The sequence below is a fragment of the Oncorhynchus clarkii genome, chromosome 30 (assembly GCF_045791955.1).
Source record: "Oncorhynchus clarkii lewisi isolate Uvic-CL-2024 chromosome 30, UVic_Ocla_1.0, whole genome shotgun sequence".
NCBI lineage: Eukaryota > Metazoa > Chordata > Actinopteri > Salmoniformes > Salmonidae > Oncorhynchus > Oncorhynchus clarkii.
The window spans coordinates 42,338,787-42,362,361 of record NC_092176.1 but is presented as its reverse complement, the minus strand read 5'-3'; the positions used below and the strand labels follow the sequence as shown (position 1 = coordinate 42,362,361).

The 23,575-nt window shown below is 43.4% G+C and overlaps 1 protein-coding gene across 1 annotated transcript; it reads right to left on the bottom strand.

Moving 5' to 3' along the window:
* Positions 1-396: 396 nt before the first annotated feature.
* LOC139389584 (endothelial lipase-like) lies at positions 397-21,747 on the bottom strand. The gene is made up of 10 exons (XM_071136415.1): positions 21,271-21,747; positions 15,932-16,113; positions 15,600-15,779; positions 12,908-13,019; positions 12,412-12,636; positions 11,848-12,090; positions 6,492-6,612; positions 3,549-3,779; positions 3,064-3,171; positions 397-2,909 (listed from the first exon to the last, which is right to left on the bottom strand). Exons 1-10 carry the CDS (start codon positions 21,359-21,361, stop codon positions 2,894-2,896), a joined length of 1,509 nt encoding a protein of 502 aa, XP_070992516.1. The 5' UTR covers positions 21,362-21,747; the 3' UTR covers positions 397-2,893.
* Positions 21,748-23,575: the final 1,828 nt, after the last annotated feature.

Below are 23,575 nucleotides of genomic sequence, written 5' to 3'. Positions count from 1 at the left end.
GGAACTTCACCTGGAAAAGCATTCCAGGTGAAGCTGGTTGAGAGAATGCCAAGAGTGTGTAAAGCTTTCGTCAAAGCAAAGGGTGGCTACTTTGCAGAACCTCAAATATATTTTGATTCCATGTGTTATTTCATTGTAGAATAATGAAGACAACTATGTAGGAAAAAGTACATGTATTTAGACAACTGTAGTTGTCTAAACTTTTCACTGGTACTGTATATAACTAAAATAAAGTTGTCTTATTTTCACAAACTTCAGCACAAGTCTTCCAACTTAAGGTAAACATACACTTTGGACTTGAAATATTTACCAAAATTCCCTACCAACCCACTAAATGTGTCACTACCAACACAGTGAACTTAAAAATATATTTAAAAAACGGGACAACAGTAGTAATCATGTTGATTTAGCTTATATTACAGATTCATTCTAGAAATGTTATTTGCATACCAAAATATTTTTCACCAGATTTTAAAAGCCTTAGAATTGAAAGGTGATCTCTATTTCTGTAAAAAAAAAAGTGTTCAACTTTGACAGTATGAATCTGAAACTTGACTGATTGAATTACTTATCCATCTAAGACAAATTCATTAGTATTTATTTACAGTAAGAAATGCCACACAATGTCCATTTTCTGGTTGGAGTTGTGCCACATGATTTAATTTCAGTTCCTTTTTTGGAAGGCAGAGCGCACATTTGTGGTGGGAAATTTCAATTTCTCAAACTTCTCCAAGAATCACTTCACTTTCTTGATTGTGACGTGCAGGCCAATAAGTAGTAACAGATGCAGCCTGAAACCTTATGTCATACTGCAGCCACAGAAATGTACGGTTTAAAAACATTGGGCCAATTTCCTATGAAATATGGCTGCACAGTAAGGTCAGAGGTCCTAATTCATTTTTGGGGTACCGTCGCTGCCAAAATCGTCACACCTGGTTTGCTATGTTGAAGATTTGAAACCTGTCAATTCAGTGAGATATGTGCAGCAATCTTATGAAACCTTATGGTTTACTTAAAATTGTTAAAAAAAAACCTATTCCCCCCTATATAAAGTATTGAAACCGTGTGAGAGAAGTTTACTGGTGGATTAGACAAACTAAGGATCACCACACATACTGTGAAGTTATTGGAGCAGCTGTGAAAGTGCGTCATAAATCCAATCCATCTGGGGTTTATTTTCTTCTTCATCCTTTTGAGATTTTCCAAGAATTCCAGCGCCTTAGAACATCACCTGTGAGGTTTGGGAAGCACATCAAAGAAAAAGTATAAGCTGAGTCGGTGTGCCGATTAACTAGCTACGCAAGACAGAAGGCATTTCAGTCTTCTCTCCACCTCCTCAAACTATATTGGAGAAGAGCCAAGCAGCATCCTCTTGGAACTTCTTCTCGCATCTTCAATGTGTTTAGAGAAGGTGGAGGGGAAAGAGGCAAGGAAGAGGAATATGGGAAGAGTAGTGTCCTACTCTAGCCGTGCCATGTGTACCAAACAAGGAAATATCTATACAGAAGTGGTCTACTCTAACAGTGCAACCGACAGGGACTTTAGCAGATGTGGGTCATATTTTTTTTTTTTTTAATTGGCACGTTTACTAGATTCCATAAGATTAATCCCAGCATCACACCATGGGCTACGTAGACTTCTGCTAGAGTTGCATTTCCACTGTCAAAATGAGGCCATACTTCCCAGCACTGTAACACAACTAAAAGTAGCACCGTCAATACCACTGACCCAGGCAAGCAAAGGAATCTGAAACCGTGGCAACAGTACTTCCAGGCCTCAGGAAGGCCGTACATAGACGTAAACGATGTTGAAAACGCGTCTTTTCAGCATCGTGGTAACTGAACATCTGGGAATAATGATCAGATTTTTGGGTTAGTGCAACGTAAGTGTCATACTTAAAGTAGTAAGCTTATCTAAGTAGAACTGGACATCAAAACTTCTGCAGTAATTTCAACTCCTCTTGACTTTGAGGATGAGCCAAATAAAAAACAGCCTTTAGCACCTTGGTCATCCATCTGAAGAAAAACAGCCCAAAAAAGATTTTTTTTCCCCCAATTTTTTTTTTAAATTTTTTTTTTAAACATTATATACATACACACAGCCACATATGGGGAACATCGAAATAACAATAGCAACACATTGTACAGAAGTAGGGTAGCAAATTTCAGTTAAAATTTCCCCAAATTCCCAGGTTTTTCCCCCCAAATTCCAAGAAGGAATATGACCGGACACCGAAGGGACTAACAAATCCACAATCATCCAACCAAGATTTCAGGAAAACCTGGGAATTTTGCAACCCTACAAAACACAGTGAAAGATCAAGTGCATGTAGCCCAGTCACATCCTTCAGTTTTACAGTGTAGTCGCATTAAGCTCGCTCTAGCCAATAGGCACGCTCATACCCTTGGTCACACCACACACACACACACACTACCTGCATGCAAACACATACACTCAACCACAAACACTGCATCAGAGGAAATTATTCAAACAATGTGCTCGATAAATAACCATGGTCTTGCAGTGCTTCCAATTCAGAAAATTAATACAAATATACAGTAAAGAGACTAGGTTTGTTGGGGGGAAATGTCCGATGGATAACAACCATTTATTTTCCCGAGTTGAACAGTCTCTGTACAAAGAAAAACTCTGGGAATTCTCAGGTCCTGACAGACGGCATGTGAAGCCTCCCGCCATCCCATTGGCCAGAGCCCAGAGTCATGTGACCACCAGTAAACATCCAGGTGCATCCCAAGTCCAAGGCCTCCCACCGTGTGCTCATCACTCCTCCAATCAAAGTGCTCAGATGAAGAAAAAGGCGGGCCCTTACAGACATGCCTTCTGACTTTAGGTCCCATGCTATTGGTGCGTTGATTGATGAAGTGCTGAATCCTTATAAGTTATGCAACCTGTCAAAGCAAGAGGACCGGTCAATATGCTGTATTGACTAGACATGTATCCATTCATCTAAGGACCTTGTCTAATGGTTTAAAATACAATTCTGTATCTAAGAATAAGACACCGTTAGGGAACGCAACACTAAGTGAACGGGCTGTGCTGTACCTTTTTTTACTTGGTTTGACCTCCCAGCCATCACGACACTTGACATACGTGATGACCTGTCCTGGAGAGATCTCAGTCACTGAGGGGTCCTGGGCACAGAATGTGAACCTACACAAGCACAAACCAATAAGTGAAACAAGGAACCGATAGCACAACGTCGAGCAGCAGATTAGATGCTAAAAACAACCAAATGATAGTTTAAAAAAAAAAATGAAAATATAAAAAGAGCATGTTTAACAGCAAGATGCATTTGATTCAAGACTAAATGGCTCCATTTCCTGAGTTATAAACAAAGGCCGTTTGAGTGAGAGCATTATCAAATCAAAGACAGCCGACTCGGCTTGGTGAACTAACCATAGAAATACAATTACTAGACTGGAAATCCCAATTCTGAGCTCTTTTTCCATTCTATGGAACCAACCACTCATTGAATGGTATGTGGGAAAAAAACAAAAATGGCCACCGCTTTCTGCCTCCCAACTTACTTCTTCTGCGTTTCTCCACACTTGACACGGATCCTACGGACCTCCAGCACTTGGTTGATGGGCGTGCCGGTGCGGTTCCAGGACCAGAAAGACTTCTTCATGTTCTTCCAGATGGACCCTAGCGACTCGTGGGCTCCCTCCCAGCTCAGACGAATCTTCAGCAGATCCCCGATGTCGTCCTCGGTGAAGACCAGGAAGGTGTTGGTCAGGTTCAGACCCACTTTGTTTGGACTGGCGGGGGAGAGGGACATAAAAAGGTGTCGATCACAGGTTGTTACGGATACAGGTATCCTGTGTTTCTTCTCTCTCCTTCTCCCCTCACAGGTGGCAATCATTCCTCAAACAGCCTTCAAAATCAGAAGACCCCTCCCTGTTTCCATTACCCAATCACATTCCCTTGGCTTAAAAACCCTGACCGTTGTTTTCTCAGAAGCTCAATCTTTCGGTAGTTCTTTTGTTTTTTTCAACTGCATGTCACTTTGTCCCCACCTGTGAGTATTGTTTTTGTTGATGGTGGGAAAAGGGGGTACTAAGACAAGTCCCCCATGGGCCTACACTACCTGTAGGTAAACTTTGTATAAGAACACTAGTTAGAACTGGGCGGACCACCCACTGTATATTTGATTAGTTAGCTGTTGGTGAAGTAGGCTAGTCTAGCTTAGGGGTGTTTTTGGTTGGTTAGCTGTTGGTGAAGTAGGCTAGTCTAGCTTATGGGTGTTTTTGGTTGGTTAGCTGTTGGTGAAGTAGGCTAGTCTAGCTTATGGGTGTTTTTGGTTGGTTAGCTGTTGGTGAAGTAGGCTAGTCTAGCTTAGGGGTGTTTTTGGTTGGTTAGCTGTTGGTGAAGTAGGCTAGTCTAGCTTAGGGGTGTTTTTGGTTGGTTAGCTGTTGGTGAAGTAGGCTAGTCTAGCTTAGGGGTGTTTTTGGTTGGTTAGCTGTTGGTGAAGTAGGCTAGTCTAGCTTAGGGGTGTTTTTGGTTGGTTAGCTGTTGGTGAAGTAGGCTAGTCTAGCTTATGGGTGTTTTTAGTTGGTTAGCTGTTGGTGAAGTAGGCTAGTCTAGCTTAGGGGTGTTTTTGGTTGGTTAGCTGTTGGTGAAGTAGGCTAGTCTAGCTTAGGGGTGTTTTTGGTTAGTTAGTTAGCTGTATTGAAATAGGCTAGTCTAGTTTAGGGGTGTTTTTGGTTAGTTAGCTGTATTGAAGTAGGCTAGTCTAGCTTAGGGGTGTTTTTGAATACTTATTATAGTACATCACCTGCAGGATGTCCATGTCCTTTCTTATGTTTCAACATGGCTACTAAATAGGTGAACCTCTCCCAGAAAAAAAATAAATGAATTCACTAATTTCCATTACACTTCAGTGCATTAGGACTACGCAAGTGTTAGTTTCTTTTTACATGAGCACAGTAGTAATAGTGTTTATATTTGCTCCATTTCCCACGTATACATAGTGTGTTTTATACACAAGTGTGAATTGGAAAATGTTTTTTTTTGCATATCCCAAAGGGTCACGGCCAGGATCAGCCACTATCAACAGCGACCCTGGAGCAACTTGGGTTAAGTGTCTGGCGCAAGAGCACCGAATTTTCTACTTGTCGGCTCAGGTATTTGAACTAGAGACTTTTTGGTTACTGGCCCAAAAGCTCTAAGTGGGTGAATTCCGACTAGAATTAAGCATACATTAAAAATAAGGTAAATCCCTTGTTATACTCCTCTCTATGAGTTCTAACCTCTACCGTAAGCAGCAGAACCTAAGTCTAGTACTGCTATCATCACTGTTCACCTGCTATTCGCGTGGTGGAGAGCACTGAAATTAAAAGGCGTGGTCGGTGTCAATGCTGTGTTCTGCATCACTTAACCCCCGTCGTAAATATAAATCTACATGCACTGTAATTTACACATTAAGGTAAATGAGAAATCCATTTGGAGAAGGGAGTCACAGGAGGAGGTTGGTGGGTAACTTGAAAATCGGGGAGGATGGGCTCGTAGTAACGGCTAGAGCGGAAATAGTATCAAGTGCAGCCAACACATGGTTTCATGCCATTCCATCCACTCCGTTCCAGCCATTATTATGAGCCGTCCTCCCCTCAGCCGCCTCCACTGGTGGAAATGCACATAGCAATTATTTTAGATTATTTTCCCTATGATCCCTGGAGACAAATGTGAAACCAGTCATTTGGAAGCAAACTGAAAATCTCCTCAACATGGCGTGAATTAGGCTATAAATAGCTGTGCCGTTATTCTGAATTTTGGCGTAGTTGTTCCTGAGGGTCACTAGCGATAGTGGATCATAATAGGCTAACGCATCACAAGTTGTGCAATCATTTGGGACATGTAACCCATTTGAATCATTATGGAATGAAGACCATACCTAGCAGTTTAAATCTGGAGCACGGTTCACGACAACAGGACCGCCGTCAAAACAGTTCCATGATCACTGAGGATTATTACTGGTCAACCCCTATTGTACACTGCTCATCTTCCAATATTTCATAGATTGAACTTGAATATGACAATCTTCAGGACGACTCAAAACCATTATTTTGGTGCGTAGTTATTATTTCTTATGATTCATACGTTCCTAACCTAAACAAACTAGCTACTATTGAGTTGGAGCTGAAACAGACAAATATGTCCATACATTCTAGTGAGTGTCAGCAATTCTAATACATTTATTTTTTTAATTACACCGTATTTAGATAAATGTTAGAAAACCCGATTGAATGACAACCCATAGAAAATCTGTTTGCCAGCAAGTGAAAAGGGTTTTCATGGGTCGAATTAAAAATGTATTCAGTGCGCACAAGGAAAGCTTATTTACAAACCTGCATAAGGCAAGTCTGAATACCAACTTCTAAGTGCCTAGGAAAGGCGTACATTTCCTAAGTCTTCTAAAATCAGGCCCAAACCGCTAGGCTACCTGCCACTGAGTAGAGAGCAGCAGTACTCACACGTCTACATGCAGGTCATCGGTGTCATTGTGAGCTCCATACAGCTTGACGTGGAAGGTTGGGTCAGCATCGTCAGCCTGCTTTCTGTTGAACACATGCATCTTCATCTGATAATGGATGCCTAGGGAGGGACAAACAATACAAAACGGCAAAATAAATATCACAGGACAGGGACATAAACAGGAGCCAATACAGTAGCTTTACGACTGCAAGGTGTGACTGAGTCATAAAAAAAGAAAGTTCAGATAAATCGCTTGGCTACTGATCAAGTACTGTGTGTTATGTTTAAGTGATAATGTCCGAGAAGCCGGTGTCTGGAGGATATTGTCACAAGTGTTAAGCCCGAGAAGAAGTAGAGAAACTGTGGCAATATATCCTCCAAAAAAAAAACACGTTCCACAAGGCATCACTTTTATGCAACAGGTTAACATATTGAAATGACTGATAATATGCATGTATTTATACCATTTCAGCCTTCCACAAAGATATTCCTGAACCAAACCTAGGGTTGCTACCCTAGCCACCTGTTCGTTCACTTGCCAGAGACAAGTTAGGTCTCGTTATAAATCTACGGACACCACCCAGGCGTACGGTCTAAATATTGCGCTGCGATGACGGCTGGCAACATTCTTATCCCTCGCTTGCTAGCCATAAAAAACATCTGCTAACTGTCATGTCAAACAGTGCGGCCAGAATAACAGAAAAGTAGCGACGTGCGTTTGTTTAAGCTGTTTTCTAGAACAATGAGCTAATGGGCAAATTCACCTGGCGTAGAGCATTTGCTTCCTAGCCAGGTTACTATTCAGAGGAGCTAGCCAACACAAATCCCTTCAAACTGAAACGACAGAAAACTAGCTGCCTTTGTTTTTCTATTGAATTATTTTTGTTTTGACACACTGAACAAAAATATAAGTGCAACAATTGCAAAGATTTTACTGAATTAGAGTTCTTATATATATATATATATATATAAAAGGAGATCAGTCAACTGGAATACTATTAATTAAGCCCTAATTTATGGATTTCACGCGACTGGGAATACAGATATGCATCGGTTGATTACACACACACAACCTTTAAAAAAAAATAAAACATTTAATGTAGGGGTGTGGCTCAGAAAACCAGTCAGTATCTGGTGTGATGACCATTCGACACATCTCCTTAACATAGAGTTGATCGTGGCTGTTGATTGTGGCCGGTTGAATGTTGTCTCACTCCTCTTCAATTGCTGTGCGAAGTTTCTGGATATTGGCAGGAGCTGGAACATGCTGTACTACACGTCAATCCAGAGCATCCCAAACATGCTGAATGGGTGACCTGTCGAGTATGTAGGCCTTGGAAGGCTTTGGAAGAACTGGGACATTTTCATCTTCCAGGAATTGTGTCCAGATCCTTGCGACATGGGGCTGTGTATTATCATTCTGAAATATGTGACGGCGGCAGATGACTGGCACAACGATGGGACTCAGGATCTTGTCACGGTATCTCTGTGCATTCAGAATTAACATCAAAATTGCAAATGGTGTCATCTAAGTTATGCCTGCCCATAACCACACCATGAGGCACTCCGATCACAATGTTGACATCACCAGGGTCTTGACCTGACTACAGTTTGCCCTTGTAAACGACTTCAGTGGGCAAATGCTCACTTTTGATGGCCACTGGCACGCTCTTTGTGGATGAATCCCGGTTTCAACTGTACTGGCATGTACGGCATTGTGTGGGCAAGCAGTTTGCAAGGACGACAAGCACGCAGATAAGTTCCCCCTGAGACAGTTCGTGAAAAAAAAATATTTGGTTGTGCAAACCCACAGTTCCATCAGCAGTCCAGGTGGCTGGTCTCAGATGATCCCGCAGGTGAAGCTGGATGTGGAGGTCCTGGGCTGACGTTGTTACGCATGGTCTGTGGTTGAGGCCGGTTGGACGTACTGCCAAATTCTCTAAAACGACATTGGAGGCGGCTTATGGTAGAGAAAGGAACATTAAATAATCTAGCAACAGCTCTGGTGAACATGCCTGCAGTCAGCATGCCAATTTGTGCACTCCCTCAACTTAGACATCTGTGGCACTGGGTTGTGACAAAACGGCACATTTTAGAGCTTTTATTGTCCCCAGAAATTCTCAGTAACAGGGATCGAAACAAATTTGTGACAAATCGGGGAGAAATAACCTTTGTGCATATGGGAAACTTCTGGAATCTTTTATTTATATAAAACATCCACACTGAGCTAAAGGGTAGAGTTGCCACTTTCAAGGAGCAGGGCTCTAAACCGGAAGCTTAAGAGAAATCCCGCTATGCCCGCCGACGAACCATCAAACAGGCAAAGTGTCAATACAGGACTAAGTGTCAATACATGACTAAGAGTCAATCTTACTACTCTGATGCTCGTCAGATATGGCAGGGCTTGCAAATTATTACGGACTACAAGGAGAAGCCCAGCTACGAGCAACAAGTCTACCAGACGAGCTAAATTACTTCATGCATGCGTCAAGGCAAGCAACACGCATGAGAGCACCAGCTGTTCCGGACGACTGGGATCCCACTCTTGGTAGCCGTTGTGAGTAAGACTTTTAAACCAGGTCAACATTCAAAGACGCAGGGCCAGACGGATTACCAGGACTTTTACTCCGAGAAAGCGCTGACCTACTTGCAAGGTTCTTCACTGACATTTTCCACCTGTTCCTGACAGAGTCAAAAAAAATTAAGCACAGGAGATTAAGCGAGAATTTAGACATGTATAAAAGCAACAGATACCATTAATAAGACGGGGCTAGAAGTGACGTATATGGTGAGCTACCAAGTGGCTAGGACAGGCAAGCCCCATACTATTGTGTTGGACTTATTTCTTCCTGCTGTTGCAAATATGGCTGGAACAATGCTGGGGGAAAAGGCAAAAAAAAACTACAGACAATTTCACAACACTTCAGTGACATGGCAGGAGATGTTTTGAAACAATTACTGCTTAGCATACAAGCCAGTGAATTATATGCGTTACAGCTGGATGAGTCACCCGTGGCAGGCCTGGTACATGGGGGGGGGGGGGGGGGGCAATTAAGGAAGACATCCCCAGCAAACCAGGACAACATGAGGATATTTTTAAAGTACTGGACAGCTTTGTGACATCAAATGGACTTGTGTGGTACAAAATTGAGGCTAAGAAGTTGGAGCTCTTTTCTGTCTGCATTAACAAGGACAACAGGTCTTTCCGTCATTGTATGCATGATTACCATGCACATGAACGAAGCACCTGAGTGAGGTGGGTGCGCAATTACTTTCCCGAAACAGACGAACTGGATCCGTTATCCCTGTCATGCCCTGCAGCCAGTCCATTTGACCACGATCTGAACAAGAGCCTCATCGAAACAAGCGGTTCTGTGAAAATTGAATTTAAAATCAGAAGCCACTGTCAGATTCATGGCTAGAGCTGCACTGAGTTTTGCCACGGCAAATTAAGAAACCGAGGCCCTTTGTAACCACGTACCTATCCGAGTGTGGATTCTCAGCCCTCACTAGCATGACAACTAAATACAACATTGCAGAGTTACAGGCATCCCTTCAAGTACACCGTCTCATTAACCAAGTTTTTGATGAACAAATGAGGTTGAGTGTGTAAGATGGCAAAATAACTGATTATTATTTGTGCCCTGATCCTATAAAGAGCTGTCACTTCCCACGAGTCGGGTTGTGAAAAAAAACCTAAGTCTTATATTTAATAAATGCATAGTATGTGTGGCAGGCACTCAATGGCAAAAAACAACATTAGAGTGTGCCGACCCTGGTGCTAGAGGGGGTACGCAGCTGGATGTTGACTGTTTGAAGGGGTACGAGACTATAAAAAGTATGGGAACAGACCAACTCCAATTCACATGCCGCAATCTGTATTGTACTCCACACTGCCCTTTCACACCTGACAAAAGGAACAATTACGTGAGAATGCTGTTCAGACTACAGCTCAGTGTTCGACACCACAGTGTAGGCAGTCATTGTAAATAAGAATTAACTGAACTGCCTAGTTAAAGCATAACATTGTTTTTTTAAATCCCTTGTTGCCCACATAGCTTATCACAAAGCTAAGGACCCTGGGATTAAACACCTCCCTCTGCAAAACGATGCTGGACTTCTTGATGCCCCCCCCCCCCCCCCCCCCCAGGTGGTAAGGGTAGGTAACAACACATCCGCCACACTGACCCTCAACACAGGGGCCCCTCAAGGGTGTGTGCCTAGTCCCCTCCTGTACTCCCTGTTCACCCAGCCGTGAAGAGGGCACAACAATGCCTCTTATCCCACAGGAGAGTGAAAAGATTTAGCATGGCTCCTCAGATCCTCAAAAGGTTCTACAGCTGCACCATCGAGAGCATCCCGACTGGTTATAATCACCACCTCGTATGGAAACTGCTCGGCAACCGACCGCAAGGTGCTACAGGGGGTAGTGCGTATAGCCCAGAACATGACTAAGTCCAAGCTTCTTGCCATCCAGAATCTCTATACTAGGCAGTATCAGATGAAGGCCCTAAAAATGTAACGACTCCAGCCACCCTAGTCAAACTGTTCTCTCTGCTACCACACGGCAAGCGGTACCGGAGCACCAAGTCTAGGTCCAAGAGGCTCCTTAACAGCTTCTACCCCCAAGCCATAAGACTGCTGAACAGATAATCAAACGGCTATCCGGACTATTTTACTTCAGTTTATTAAATATTTTCCTTCTCTTAAACTACAAGCACTTCAGTTAGGTCTACACCTGCGGCATTCAGCGCACGTGACCTGCTGCATTGAGCGCACGCGACCTGCTGCATTGAGCGCACGCGACCTGCTGCATTCAGCGCACGCGACCTGCTGCATTCAGCGCACGCGACCTGCGGCATTCAGCGCACGCGACCTGCGGCATTCAGCGCACGCGACCTGCGGCATTCAGCGCACGCGACCTGCGGCATTCAGCGCACGCGACCTGCGGCATTCAGCGCACGCGACCTGTGGCATTCAGCGCACGCGACCTGCGGCATTCAGCGCACGCGACAAATAATTTGATTTATATTACACAAGTGCGAAAACCCATCAGTAGATTTGAAAAAATGGGGTCGGGACATGGTACACTGTATTTGGTACATTGGAAATCAACCAAAGGGTCAAGATATGTGCACCATGTCATCACGCATAACAGTCAATTAGATGAAAAACGGTTCTCTGGTGGGAAAATACATTTTTAATAAAAACAATTAAAATAAAATTAAAAAGACTATTTGCATGAAAATCTGTCGGGTGGAAACCAACCCATGCGGTTGAGGGAAAATAGCTAAATGTGAAGAACAGCATTATAAAACTGCACATCCCCCCAAATTAAAATAATCCCCAGCTCACCTCCGAAGGGTGTGACAGCACGGGTCTTCAGGTACATCTTACAGTTGCTCCTCTTCCTCATCTTCTTGGTGTTGTAACCAATGTTGTTGCAGCGGTTCTTGCGGCAACTCAGGCAGATGCCCTTCTTGAAGCGTTCGGGGTCGGTGCACTGGTAGGCAAGGCTCATGTACTCGTTGTTCATCAGCGAGTCCACAAACAGGAGCACAGCCCGCTCGTGTTCACACTTAATCACATCCATGAAGCCTGAGGAGGAAAGCGTTAACAGCACTGATAAGCAACAAGGGAACAGCTAACCAGTCACATGACAAGCAGCCAACTCCCATCTAGCCAAAGAACAGCAGAAAAAAAGTCCGTTAAACTTGGTACAGCACTGCGTTTAGTGGTGCGTCCCAACAATCTCTCCTTCCACCCAAAGTGTGCACTTGTTCACTTCCCTTCATGGATTTGAAAGGAAATGACTGGTGTATGGAAACTCCCTCTAGCCTATGCCTACACCAATCCAATGCTTTTAGACTTGTGGTGGGAACACACCCTCAGTGACTTCTTCCTGTGTGTGGTACTCACTTCCTCCAGCTGTACTGGTAAGCATCTCACGCAGGGAGCAGCCTGGCTGCACGTCTCCACCGTTGGGGTAGATGTCAATGTCTCCGATGGGCTGCTGGATCCCAATGCTAATACCCAGTGCCTCGCGCGTGTACGTATGCAGGATGTCCACAAAGTCGGCGTCGCCCGATGAGAGGCGCTTATCATCTCCCACCCCCTCAAACATGGGCCCTGCCGGGTCTAGACCTATAGGAGAGATTGGAGAAACAGGAACGTCTCTTTTGGTGGACAAGACAGGTGTGTCTAAGATCTATAGGCATACAGCCACAGCTTAACAGTCAATACACCGCGACTATAGCCACAGCCATCACTCCATGAAGACGGTAAGGTGGTACTGGTTTCATACTGGACTATATTGAGTTTGATTTAAAGGGGATTGGCACCGTTACAAAGGTTCAGACTGTTCAGAGTCTTGAGGAGCAACAGTGAATGAGGTCATAAACCTCCCACAACTTACCCGTGATTCTGCCAATAGTCCCTCTCACAGATGTTCCGGCGTAGCCCGCCACATGGGCCCCCAAGCTGTAGCCAATCAGGTGCACATTCTGCAAGGGCAGCTGCTGTTCCTCCTATCGGATACATGACAACCAACATCAGCTGCTGCCACACACAGGCCCTCAGCCAATAGCAGTCAGTCGTTCCCTGGGCACCAGCAAATCCCAGTGGAGATAATGAGGTATCAGAACACGCTCTCCCTTCCATGCAAAAGCACTTCCACCCTCTGCTTGTCTCAGAAGGCAGTCTACCCTCTTACCCACCGCCTGAACCCTGGGCTTGCATGTCAGCGGTGTCCTGGCCTGTAAAGGGGGCAGAGCCTGAGAGCCTGGCCTGAATGAGACATAGAATGTATCCCAATACTGTTAAATAGCCTCCTTTCCCTTCAGCCATCTGAACAGATTAGATAGGTAGAAAGCAGTACAGTGGATTGGAACCACACCCAGTCTCTGCTCTCAGTGGACGTCACAATGGAGACACACGAGGTCACACAGCAGTTGACTCGTGATGAGAACGAGACCCATTGCAAACTAGACAGAGGACAACTCTTCCCCAAGAGCATCTGGCGAGTTCCCGTATGACCAAATGGAAAATACAGAATACCCGCAACTCCCTCATTAGAATTCACAGGATACCAGGAGTTCCCACCAACACCTGAAAACACTGCCAGCTGTTCTGTTCCTGAGGGAAAAGTTTCCAGCCAGCCAATCCTGCACATCACCACTACTACTGTAGTCAGCGCTGGACTGGAAGGGTATTGGGATACTCAGCTGTCCTCATAGCACACTGGAGCTATCAACTCGCTAAACTACTGGAGACGGTCCAGAGCCTCATTTCCCCAGAGCATTCTTAGTATTAAGATTATCACTGGCTCCAGGTCATCTACAAGTCTCTGCTAGGTAAAGCCCCGCCTTATCTCAGCTCACCATAGCAGCACCCACCCGTAGCACACGCTCCAGCAGGTATATCTCACTGGTCACCCCCAAAGCCAATTCATCCTTTGTTCGCCTTTCCTTCCAGTTCTCTGCTGCCAATAACTGCAAAAATCTCTGAAGCTGGAGACTCATATCTCCCTCACTAGCTTTAAGCACCAGCTCAGAGCAGCTCACAGATCACTGCACCTGTAAACAGCCCATCTACCTACCTCATCCCCATACAGTATTTATCCTGCTCCTTTGCACCCCAGTATCTCTCCTCCATTCATCTTCTGCACATCCTACCATTCCAGTGTTTTAATTGCTATATTGTAATTACTTCATCACTATGGCCTATTTATTGCCTTTACCTCCCTTATCTTACCTCATTTGCACACACTGTATAGACTTTTTTTCTACTGTATGTTTTGTTTATTCCATGTGTAACTCTGTGTTGTTGAATGTGTTGAATTGCTATGCTTTATCTTGGCCAGGTCGCAGTTGCAAATGAGAACTTGTTTTGGTTAAATAAAAGGTGAAATAAAAAAAATTAAAACCATCTTTATTAAAAGCCATTCTGTTTCCCCAGACCATTTGATCAAGACCACTTGTAGAGCAGACAATGCACATTAGATCGTATTAGTATTATTATTCACAGAAGATCTCCACTAAACACAGAATCAAGATTTGTAGGCTAGGCATCCATCAGACTGGCGGTTGATAACGTCAGAACGAAGTTGACTACTAGTCGGGCGGCAGGTAGCCTAGTGGTTAGTGTGTTGGACTTGTAACCGAAAAGGTTACTAGATCAAATCCCTGAGCTGACACGGTAAAAATCTGTCATTCTGCCCCTGAACAGGCAGTTAACCCACTGTTCCTAGACCAGTTAACCCACTGTTCCTAGACCAGTTAACCCACTGTTCCTAGACCAGTTAACCCACTGTTCCTAGACCAGTTAACCAGTTAAGACCGTCATTGAAAATAAGAATTTGTTCTTAACCGACTTGCCTAATTATAAATAAATAACCATTTAATTTTTTTTTTTTTAAAGTACAAATTTTAAAAAATAAGTTGCCAAATGATTTGCAATTGTTACAAAACAAGTGAAAGAAAACTATGCAAATAAAAACCGAGATGATATAATAATACTGCATTCAGTAGACACTAGGCTACGGCCTCATTTTAGCCTCAATACGTTTCATGTGTACCAAGGTGTGCCCAGTCTAATTTAGTACATTATTACGGGGTAAGAGTCATAAACCGCCTCAATATTTGAAGTCATAAGCAGTAATCTCTCTAGGAGCTGATCCATTGTCAGTATTGTGGAATAACTATAAATGTTAAGGTAAGATTTGAGTGGAGAAGGCTGATCTGAGAGCAGCGTTGCTATTCTTTCGATCCCATCGGTAGACCCATGGTCTAACGAGGCACTTAACGAACTCTACATGATTGGTTTGGTAAACACATTCTTCTTTAAATAAAAAAATAAAACAAGTAGGCTCTTAAATAACGATGCTACGATCGTAATGCTACAGTTATATCGCAACTGGAAAACGAGGCCCTGTCCCACATCATTTAGATAAACGTCCCCGAGAGAAAAACACGTCACCCCTTAGTGTCCTATGAACACGGTCAGTACATGTAAGCTCAATGTATTCAACAGCCCTCCTCACTGATACTGCAATGTAATGTAATGTAATGTAATAGACCGCTGAACAACCAAATCTCACACACACACACCTGGAGCCAGTTAATGGTGGTGGCGACACTGAGGCCAACTTGGTGGGTGTGGTTGACCGCGTCGGGGTAGAGTTGGTGGGCCATGGGAAGCCAATCAACGATGACCACGTTGGACTCCGGTTCTCGCTGCATCATGGCCGCCACCAGCTTCTGCATCCAACTCTCAAACATCCCACTCGTCTGTATAGGCGAGAGCAAATCGGTGATCCTCAAACTTACACACAACCCTTTGAACAGCAACCCTCTGCCTAAATAAAATAAAATACACAGCAAAGGCTCACTAAAGCAACCTGTGACAAAGAGGTAGACGAGGGGATAAGGAGTGTGTTTACCGTCCAGCCGTGGATGATGAAGAAGGTCTTGGCTGTGACGTTGAAGCCACACTCCTGCAGACTCCTCTTCTCACCAGGCAGAAGGACACAGCCGTCCACGTCGAGATTCAGGCTCTTCCTCATGTTGTATGTGATCCGGTCGTGGATCGCCTCGTCGTCGTAGAGCACTTTAAACTCCTCATCTAGGGAGGGGTGAGCAATAGGAGGGCATTAGGATGAGCAATATCTCTAGCTGCATGGAAAAAGATACAAAAAAAAAAAATGTACTTGGTTTACAGTTCAGCGGGAGTCACCTTCAGAGCCTTGGAATAAAACATGTAGGGAGGTACCTATATACCCTCACATGGAGAGTGTCCCTCATTTCAAATCAAACGTGCTATTACTGTCAGTTGTAGCAGCAGGAACTACACAGGTTATTGGGGCGGCAGGTAGCCTAGTAGTTGGTGTGTTGGGCCAGTAACCGAAAAGGTTGCTAGAGCAAACCTGACAGCTGACAAGATACAAATAAAAAAGTAGTTCTGCCCCTGAACAGGCAGTTAACCCACTGTTCCCCTGAACAGGCAGTTAACCCACTGTTCCTAGACCAGTTAGTATGATCATTATACAAGATTCCTACACAAACATTACACTTGAATAATCACTTTTTTTTTACATAATCAGCTTGTACCCCTAGCAGATCTCACATTTGTCTTTATTGTGAGGAGGGCGGCTCTACCAGTCAATCATGCTCGTTTATGAGCCGTGTTCGAGCCAACCTCCTTATTTCAGCTTCACGTCTCAATCATTTGATTTGCTGCAGTTTCGCATTAGTCTGGGAATATTGCGTTTGAGAGGTTTAGGATGATTACTGTCACATACACTGTATAGTGGACTTTATGAACCTATAGGAGGAAAGCACCTGTGAGTGTCAGCATCACTCCTCCCATGGAATATCCCCACAGCTGGGCTCAGTCAAGGCCCACATCTGATCACTTATTTGGCTAAATTATTAGCCATAGTTTACGCTATCGATACAGCAGTCTTAAAAATGGACTGCTACCGCGAACGCAACATTAAGATGCTAAAACATTTCAACTCCTCACTCCAGTTGTTCTGTCCTCCAATGAATGCTGTGTGTACTGATTCAAATTCTAAATTAGCATAAGAGTCCAATGCTCACCATCATTGCAATGGATTGTCCGGTCTGCTGAGGGGGCCATTGGCTGCCACCTGCCCTCTATTGAGGTCCTGTACGACTCCAGGGCAAGGAAGCTTGCAGTCAAGATAACCATCGACCCCTTCCGCCAAAGATTACCCTCAGGAAAACAGTTTAGGTCAAGCGCGACCAGTACCTCCCACTACTTGAACAGTTACTTCCCACATGCCATGCTAATCAACAGTCCACCTGGTCCTCTCATCCATGGACTATGCACCATTTACCCTGCACAGTCATCCCAAAACTGCACAGATCATCTTCCAGCATTATTTAGCAGACTCTTATCCAGAGCCAATTAGGGTTTAAGTGCTTCATTCAAGGGCACAGATTTTTCCACATCAACCTTAATGGTCAATCACATTGTGCCAGTAACCTACTAGGTTACCTGCAGCTTAGTGTTCATTCTATATCTGGATCTGTGAAAATTCAGCATCTATACATTTTAAATTTGTGCCAGCACCATTTCACAGGTCAAATTCCTGTACATGCGAATGGATTTGGCGGATAAAGCCGATTCGGACATGCTAAACTCGGGGTTCTGGTTTGTCAGTTTACATTGTATTCTTGGGGACTGATTATGTACCCAATGAATGGTAGCAGATTCTCCCCTTCGTGCCTTCATATACAGTACCAGTCAAAAGGTTTGGACACCGTTTTTACCATTTTCTAAAATTGTAGAAAAATGAAGACATTCAAAACTATGAAACATTGAATCATGTATTAACCCCCCCCCAAAAAAAATATGAGATTCTTCAAAGTAACCACCCTTTGCCTTGATGTCAGCCAGCTTTGCACACTCTTAGCATGGTCTCAACCAGCTTCATGAGGTAGTCACCTGGAATGCATTTCAATTAACAAGTTTGCCTTGCTAAAAAAAAAAAAAGTTACTTTGACCTTTTTTTCTCTTCTTAATGAGTTACGCCAATCAGTTGTGTTGTGAAAAGGTATGGGTGGTATATAGCAGATAAACATTTTTGGTAAAAGACCAAGTCCCTATTATGGCAAGAACAGCTCAAATAAGCAAAGAGAAACAATAGTCCAGCATTACCGCAAGACATGTCAATACAGAAAGTTAAAAACTTTCTGAAAGTTGTGTAGTTGCAAAAACCATCAAGCGCTATGATGAAACTGGCTCTCATGAGGACCGCCACAGGAAACGAAGACAGAGTTAACTCTGCCGCAGAGGATAAGTCCATTAGAGAGAGTTACCAGCCTCAAATTGCAGCCAAAAATAAATGCTTCATAGAATTCAAGTAACAGACAACTGTCCAGAGGAGAAACCCTTGAAAGAGAAACCCTTGAATGAGTAGGTGTCTAAACTTTTGAATGGTACTGTAATTCAAAATCCCTCATGTGATGTGTCCTTCCCTGGACTGAAACCCTTAAATATTGGCTCCTTCCAGCAATTTGTGGACTCTTTATGGAGACAGTCCGCTTTGGTGGTTAACGAGTAATAGGCTAGCTAAGTTTAGCAAGTAGATTCCACTCAACTCCAGGTATACCTATTATTAATTGGGGAAATAATTGATTTGGTTATCATACTGCTGGGTTACCCAAGTCGTTTGGCACTCCCTGCTCAACCCGGCTAGCTATGACAAGTGACTACTGCTGGTGGACAATTGAATGCACCAAACACTGGTTTTAAGCACGTTTCTTTGCTTAGTTATATGTAACGTTTGACATTTTATCTGTGCCAATGATGTTCTGCTTGCTCAAAAGGCATTTGCAAGTGCTCAAGTTTAATTTGTGTTCTTGACTGGCCTGTGCTCGCGGGACTGGTCCTCTGCTCACTCAACCATTTTCTTCTCTCTCGACTTAATGATGTTTCATCTTGCTCACGCGCCATCTAGCGCTAGTTCAGCGTTTGGCTCAGAATTGAAGCCATAATCATACCTTACATGCTGACTACACTGACCGCGTGCACCATAGCGTGCACGCTGATGTTGATCCACACCAGACACGAATCAGGACACATATTGAAATATCAAAACGAACTCTGAACCAACTACATTAAAAACTTGGGGACAGATCGGAAAGCATTAAACATGTATTGCAATTTAGCTAGCTAGCTTGATGTTGCTAGCTAATTTGTACTGGGATATAAATATTGGGTTGTCCTTTTACCTGAAATGCACAAGGTCCTCTACAATTCAGCCACAGATAAAAGGGTAATCTAGTTAGTTTAGTAATCTCTCCTCCTTCAGGCTTCTTCTTCGGACTATATATATGGCGGTTGGCAACCAATTTTAAGGTGCATTACCACCACCAACTGGACTGGAGTGTGGACCTCAGTTCATCTTTCAACCACTCACCTTGGTATATGTGCCTAAAAACCAATGAGGAGAGGCAGGATTTGGAGCGCATCAAGTGTCACAAATAGAAACAAGTTCTAGTTTAGCGCCTGGCTACGCAGACACGCGAGAGCAGTGTCGATGCAATGATTGAATAACACGCATGTTCAAATTTATTTTGCAATGCTCGCGGGTGTGGTCAGCATGCGTGTCCTGATCGCGTCTGGTGTGGGTGTACAAAAAAACATGCGTGCAATAGCAGATACGCACGCCCAGTCTAGTCAGCATGTTAAGAGCGTTTGCAAAAAAAAAAAAAAAAAAAGTTTCAAACTGTCGCCTTTAAAAACAGCGAGGTGCAACGCTCTTCTGTAAATGATAAAAATGGGGATTAGTAGTTTGCAGACAACACAAGTCTACTCAAATCCTCCTGTGCCCCTCCAGACTACCATCAATGTATCGGCGTCACAGGATATTAGAAAATAACAGATTAGATATAGCATTGTAAACTCATTTTTCACCCCAGAAAGGAATTGGCATAATTTTACACCCATGCCACACCATCGCTGTTCCCTGGCATTGGAGGTTAAAAAAAATAAAAAAATGAAATGTTAAAAAAAGTATATTGAAGTTGGCTCAGTGTTCACTTGGTTCTTCCATTCACTGCACCAGACTGGTGAAAGCAATATAGGGATACCGATCAAGACCTGTGCTTCTCATTCCCCCCCGTTTAGCATCTATCCTATGTGTGGAGTTTAGTGCACATGGGAGGGGGGGGGGTTACTGAGAAGCAGCCTTTGGCAATCCCTTTGTGAAGGCAACCTGCTACTATTGTACAGACAGCGTATAAAAATGCACTGTAGCTTACAACTGCTCTGTGACAGTATCAGTTGGCTGTACAGACAAAGCCAGCTGCCTACTATACTGCAATCTCTCGGCACTCCAGAACTCTCCGGCACTTCTATTCCATATGGCCTTGTGCTCTTACTGACACGCTTTCACGCGAAATACCGGAAAAGTGAAACTGAAGACGTTAAGTGTCTCAAGACAAATATTATATTATGGATTGGTTAAGAATTTAAATTTGACTGCCAAGTTTGTGTGAATTATTCTCCGGAACAGGAGAGTGGAATAATTATGGACATCAGATAAGTGTTTTTTCTAAGATAAAAGCAAATTTTTAAGATCATTTTGATTGATTACAGACTTGTAGAACAAGCCAACAGCCCCGGCCGGGCACTGCGGTTCTCGGTAAAACGCGGAGTCATCGGAAAAATCTCAATACCAAATAGAACCACGAGATGTGACGACGTCTAGTCCTGCTTTTGCGCCACATCACGAGCACTTCAAGGACACGTATCTCACATGAAAATCCATTCCCGTTCATCCCGGTCTCCTTTATCTCACCACTTGATCCTTATACGATCAATGCAATCAAATCCAAGATATGCTGTGCTAATGGGTTAAATTGAAAAATAACTGATTTCCATTGAACCTGCTTGTCTGAATGACCCTTTTACTCATGGTGTGTAGCATATTCCCCTTGACTCATTCTTGTAGTGGATAGCCTAGTATTTAAAAAAAAAAAAAAAAATTATGTAGGCATTCCGAATAGGCTATGTCAACTTTCCCCCAAACTCAAACCTCGATACCCCAGGGGGTGCACGTTGTGTATTGTTCCAACACTACACAACTGATTCAAATTATCACAGCTTGAGGACTAGTTGAATCAGCTGTGTAGTGTTAAGCAAAAACCAAAACGTGCACCCCTAGGGGTCCGAGGAACCAGTATGGGGGAAACCCTGGATTATGCTGTTAAGTGTCAATGAAATAGTCTGATTAGATGTATTTCTTACCTTTGAAAAGTTCGTTGTCTTCCACTCCCGACGCAAAGAGCGCAATTGCACAAAGTAGGACAATCCACAAAGAAAAAGTTATATTTTTCATTTCTTTCTCACGCAAACAAAATGTGAAGTCCGTCGATGTAAAGATAACCGGCTCTATTTAACAGTTACTCGTGTGTTCAGTGAGTTTATGTCCAATGATCAGCGAGACTGTTGTTCGTGTACGCCTGAGACCAGTGAGAGTTGAGTGACCTGGAGTCAAGTTGTTCATTAGAGATTTAAATAGTTTCTCCTTTAGTCGTCTGATCATCGGCAGAGCGCTATGTGAGGATTCAAGGCTTGCAATTGGTCAAGCACAATTTCTTTACGTTTTAAAGGCGTGGCGAAGAATTCATGAATGAATTTGTAGTAGCCTCACGTTGTCTTTTAAACTATTTTATGAGCGGTCTCTGAAAACAAACAATGCCACCATGTGATCCGACCATGTATGGCTCGGATTATGGGGAATACACAGATTAGACTACGTTGAATAGAACCACTACAGTTACGCATGGACGACAAGTGCCAATACCGCAGTCACAACCTGTAGGCATTACAGCAGCACTATATTGTCTGTACATTTACAAGTCAAACTGGACCTCTAGTCTCTCCTTCCTTTGGCATTTACCCCGTAGTAATCTCTCATATTTAGATGCTTTATTAAATTGACCGTAAAAACACTGAGCAAGTGATCTGGTAGACAAATTTCTTTACTAGCCTATTGTGTTTCAGAGAGGAAATGTCATTAGTGTAATCGATGATTACATTTCAATTGTGTGACTTCTGGTGGCATTCAATATTGCCTGGAAACCAGAAATTGAATTGCATAAAATTCTTCTTCGGGAATGAGCGTTTGAATCGGTAAAGTTTCCATTCACCAGAATGTTGAATAAAATGATATGTCAAAAGTACTTTACCGGTTGTAGGTGAACTTGGTCTGTTTGGCGGTAGGTATGTGAGACAATATATCCACGGGAAAGTATAAATTAAATCAACTTTTCAAAACGCTGGTACTGCGTTCATATGTCTTTAATTAACCTCGTAAACACGTTCAGCATGCAGCATGCATCTCCGGCATGTATTTTTTTAAATCTTGTGCGCGTGCTTCAGGTGATAGAAATTGAACGCACTACCAGCGCTTTAAAAAATGGATGTAATTATACTTTCCTGTGGATATATTGTCTCACATACCTACCGCTAAAAAGGACCACGTTCACCTACAACCGGTAAAGTACTTTAACATATCACGTTATTCAACATTCTGTCGTGTAGAGCTGTGAGAGGAAACGTTCCTGATTCTAACCTTCATTTCTGCCCGACAGAATTATATCAAATCAAAGTTTATTTGTCACGTGCGCAGAATATAACAGGTGTAAACCTTACAGTGAAATGCTTACTTACAGGCTCTAACCAATGGTGCAAAAAAAGGTGTGTGTGTGTGTGTGTGTGTGTGTAGATATGTAAACAAATAAAACAACAGTAGAAAGACATTTGAAAAAAGAGTAGCAAGGCTCTATACAGAAACATGTTAGTCAGGCTTATTGAGGTAGTATGTACATGTAGGTATGGTTAAAGTGACTATGCATATATGATGAACAGAGAGTAGCAGAAGCGTTAAAAGAGGGGTTTGACGGGTGGTGGGACACAATGCAGATAGCCCGGTTAGCCAATGTGCGGGAACACTGGTTGGTCGGGCCATTTAGGTAGTATGTACATGAATGTATAGTTAAAGCGACTAAGCATATAAGATAAAGAGAGAGTAGCAGCAGCGTAAATAGTCCGGGTAACCATTGGTTACCTGTTCAGGGGTCTTACGGGCTTGGGGGTAAAAACTGTTGAGAATCCTTTTGTCCTTGACTTGGCACTCCGGTACCGCTATGACAATTTTTAGGGCCTTCCTCTGACACCGCCTGGTGTAGAGGTCCTGGATGGCAGGCAGCTTTGCCCCAGTGATGTACTGGGCTGTACGCACTACCCTCTGTAGTGCCTTGCGGTCGGAGGCCGAACAATTGCCCTACCAGGCAGTGTTGCAACCGGCCAGGATGCTCTCGATGTAGCAGCTGTAGAACCTTTTGAGGATCTCAGGACCCATGACAAATCTTTTTAATTTCCTGAGGGGGAATAAGCTTTGTCGTGCCCTCTTCACGACTGTCTTGGTGTGTTTGGACCAATCTAGTTTGTTGTTGATGTGGACCCGAAGGAATTTGCAATTCAACGTGGGGTTTCTAGGCAACAGTCAATAGAGAAAACAAGAAAATGTATATCCTTGACTGGACAA

Coding starts and splice junctions, on each gene's coding strand:
- LOC139389584 (XM_071136415.1), bottom strand. CDS start 21,361: ATGAAAAATATAACTTTTTCTTTGTGGATTGTCCTACTTTGTGCAATT. Junction 15,780..15,931: donor TCATCATCCACGGCTGGACG/GTAAACACACTC, acceptor TCGCCTATACAG/ACGAGTGGGATGTTTGAGAG. Junction 13,020..15,599: donor CCACCATTAACTGGCTCCAG/GTGTGTGTGTGT, acceptor TGTATCCGATAG/GAGGAACAGCAGCTGCCCTT.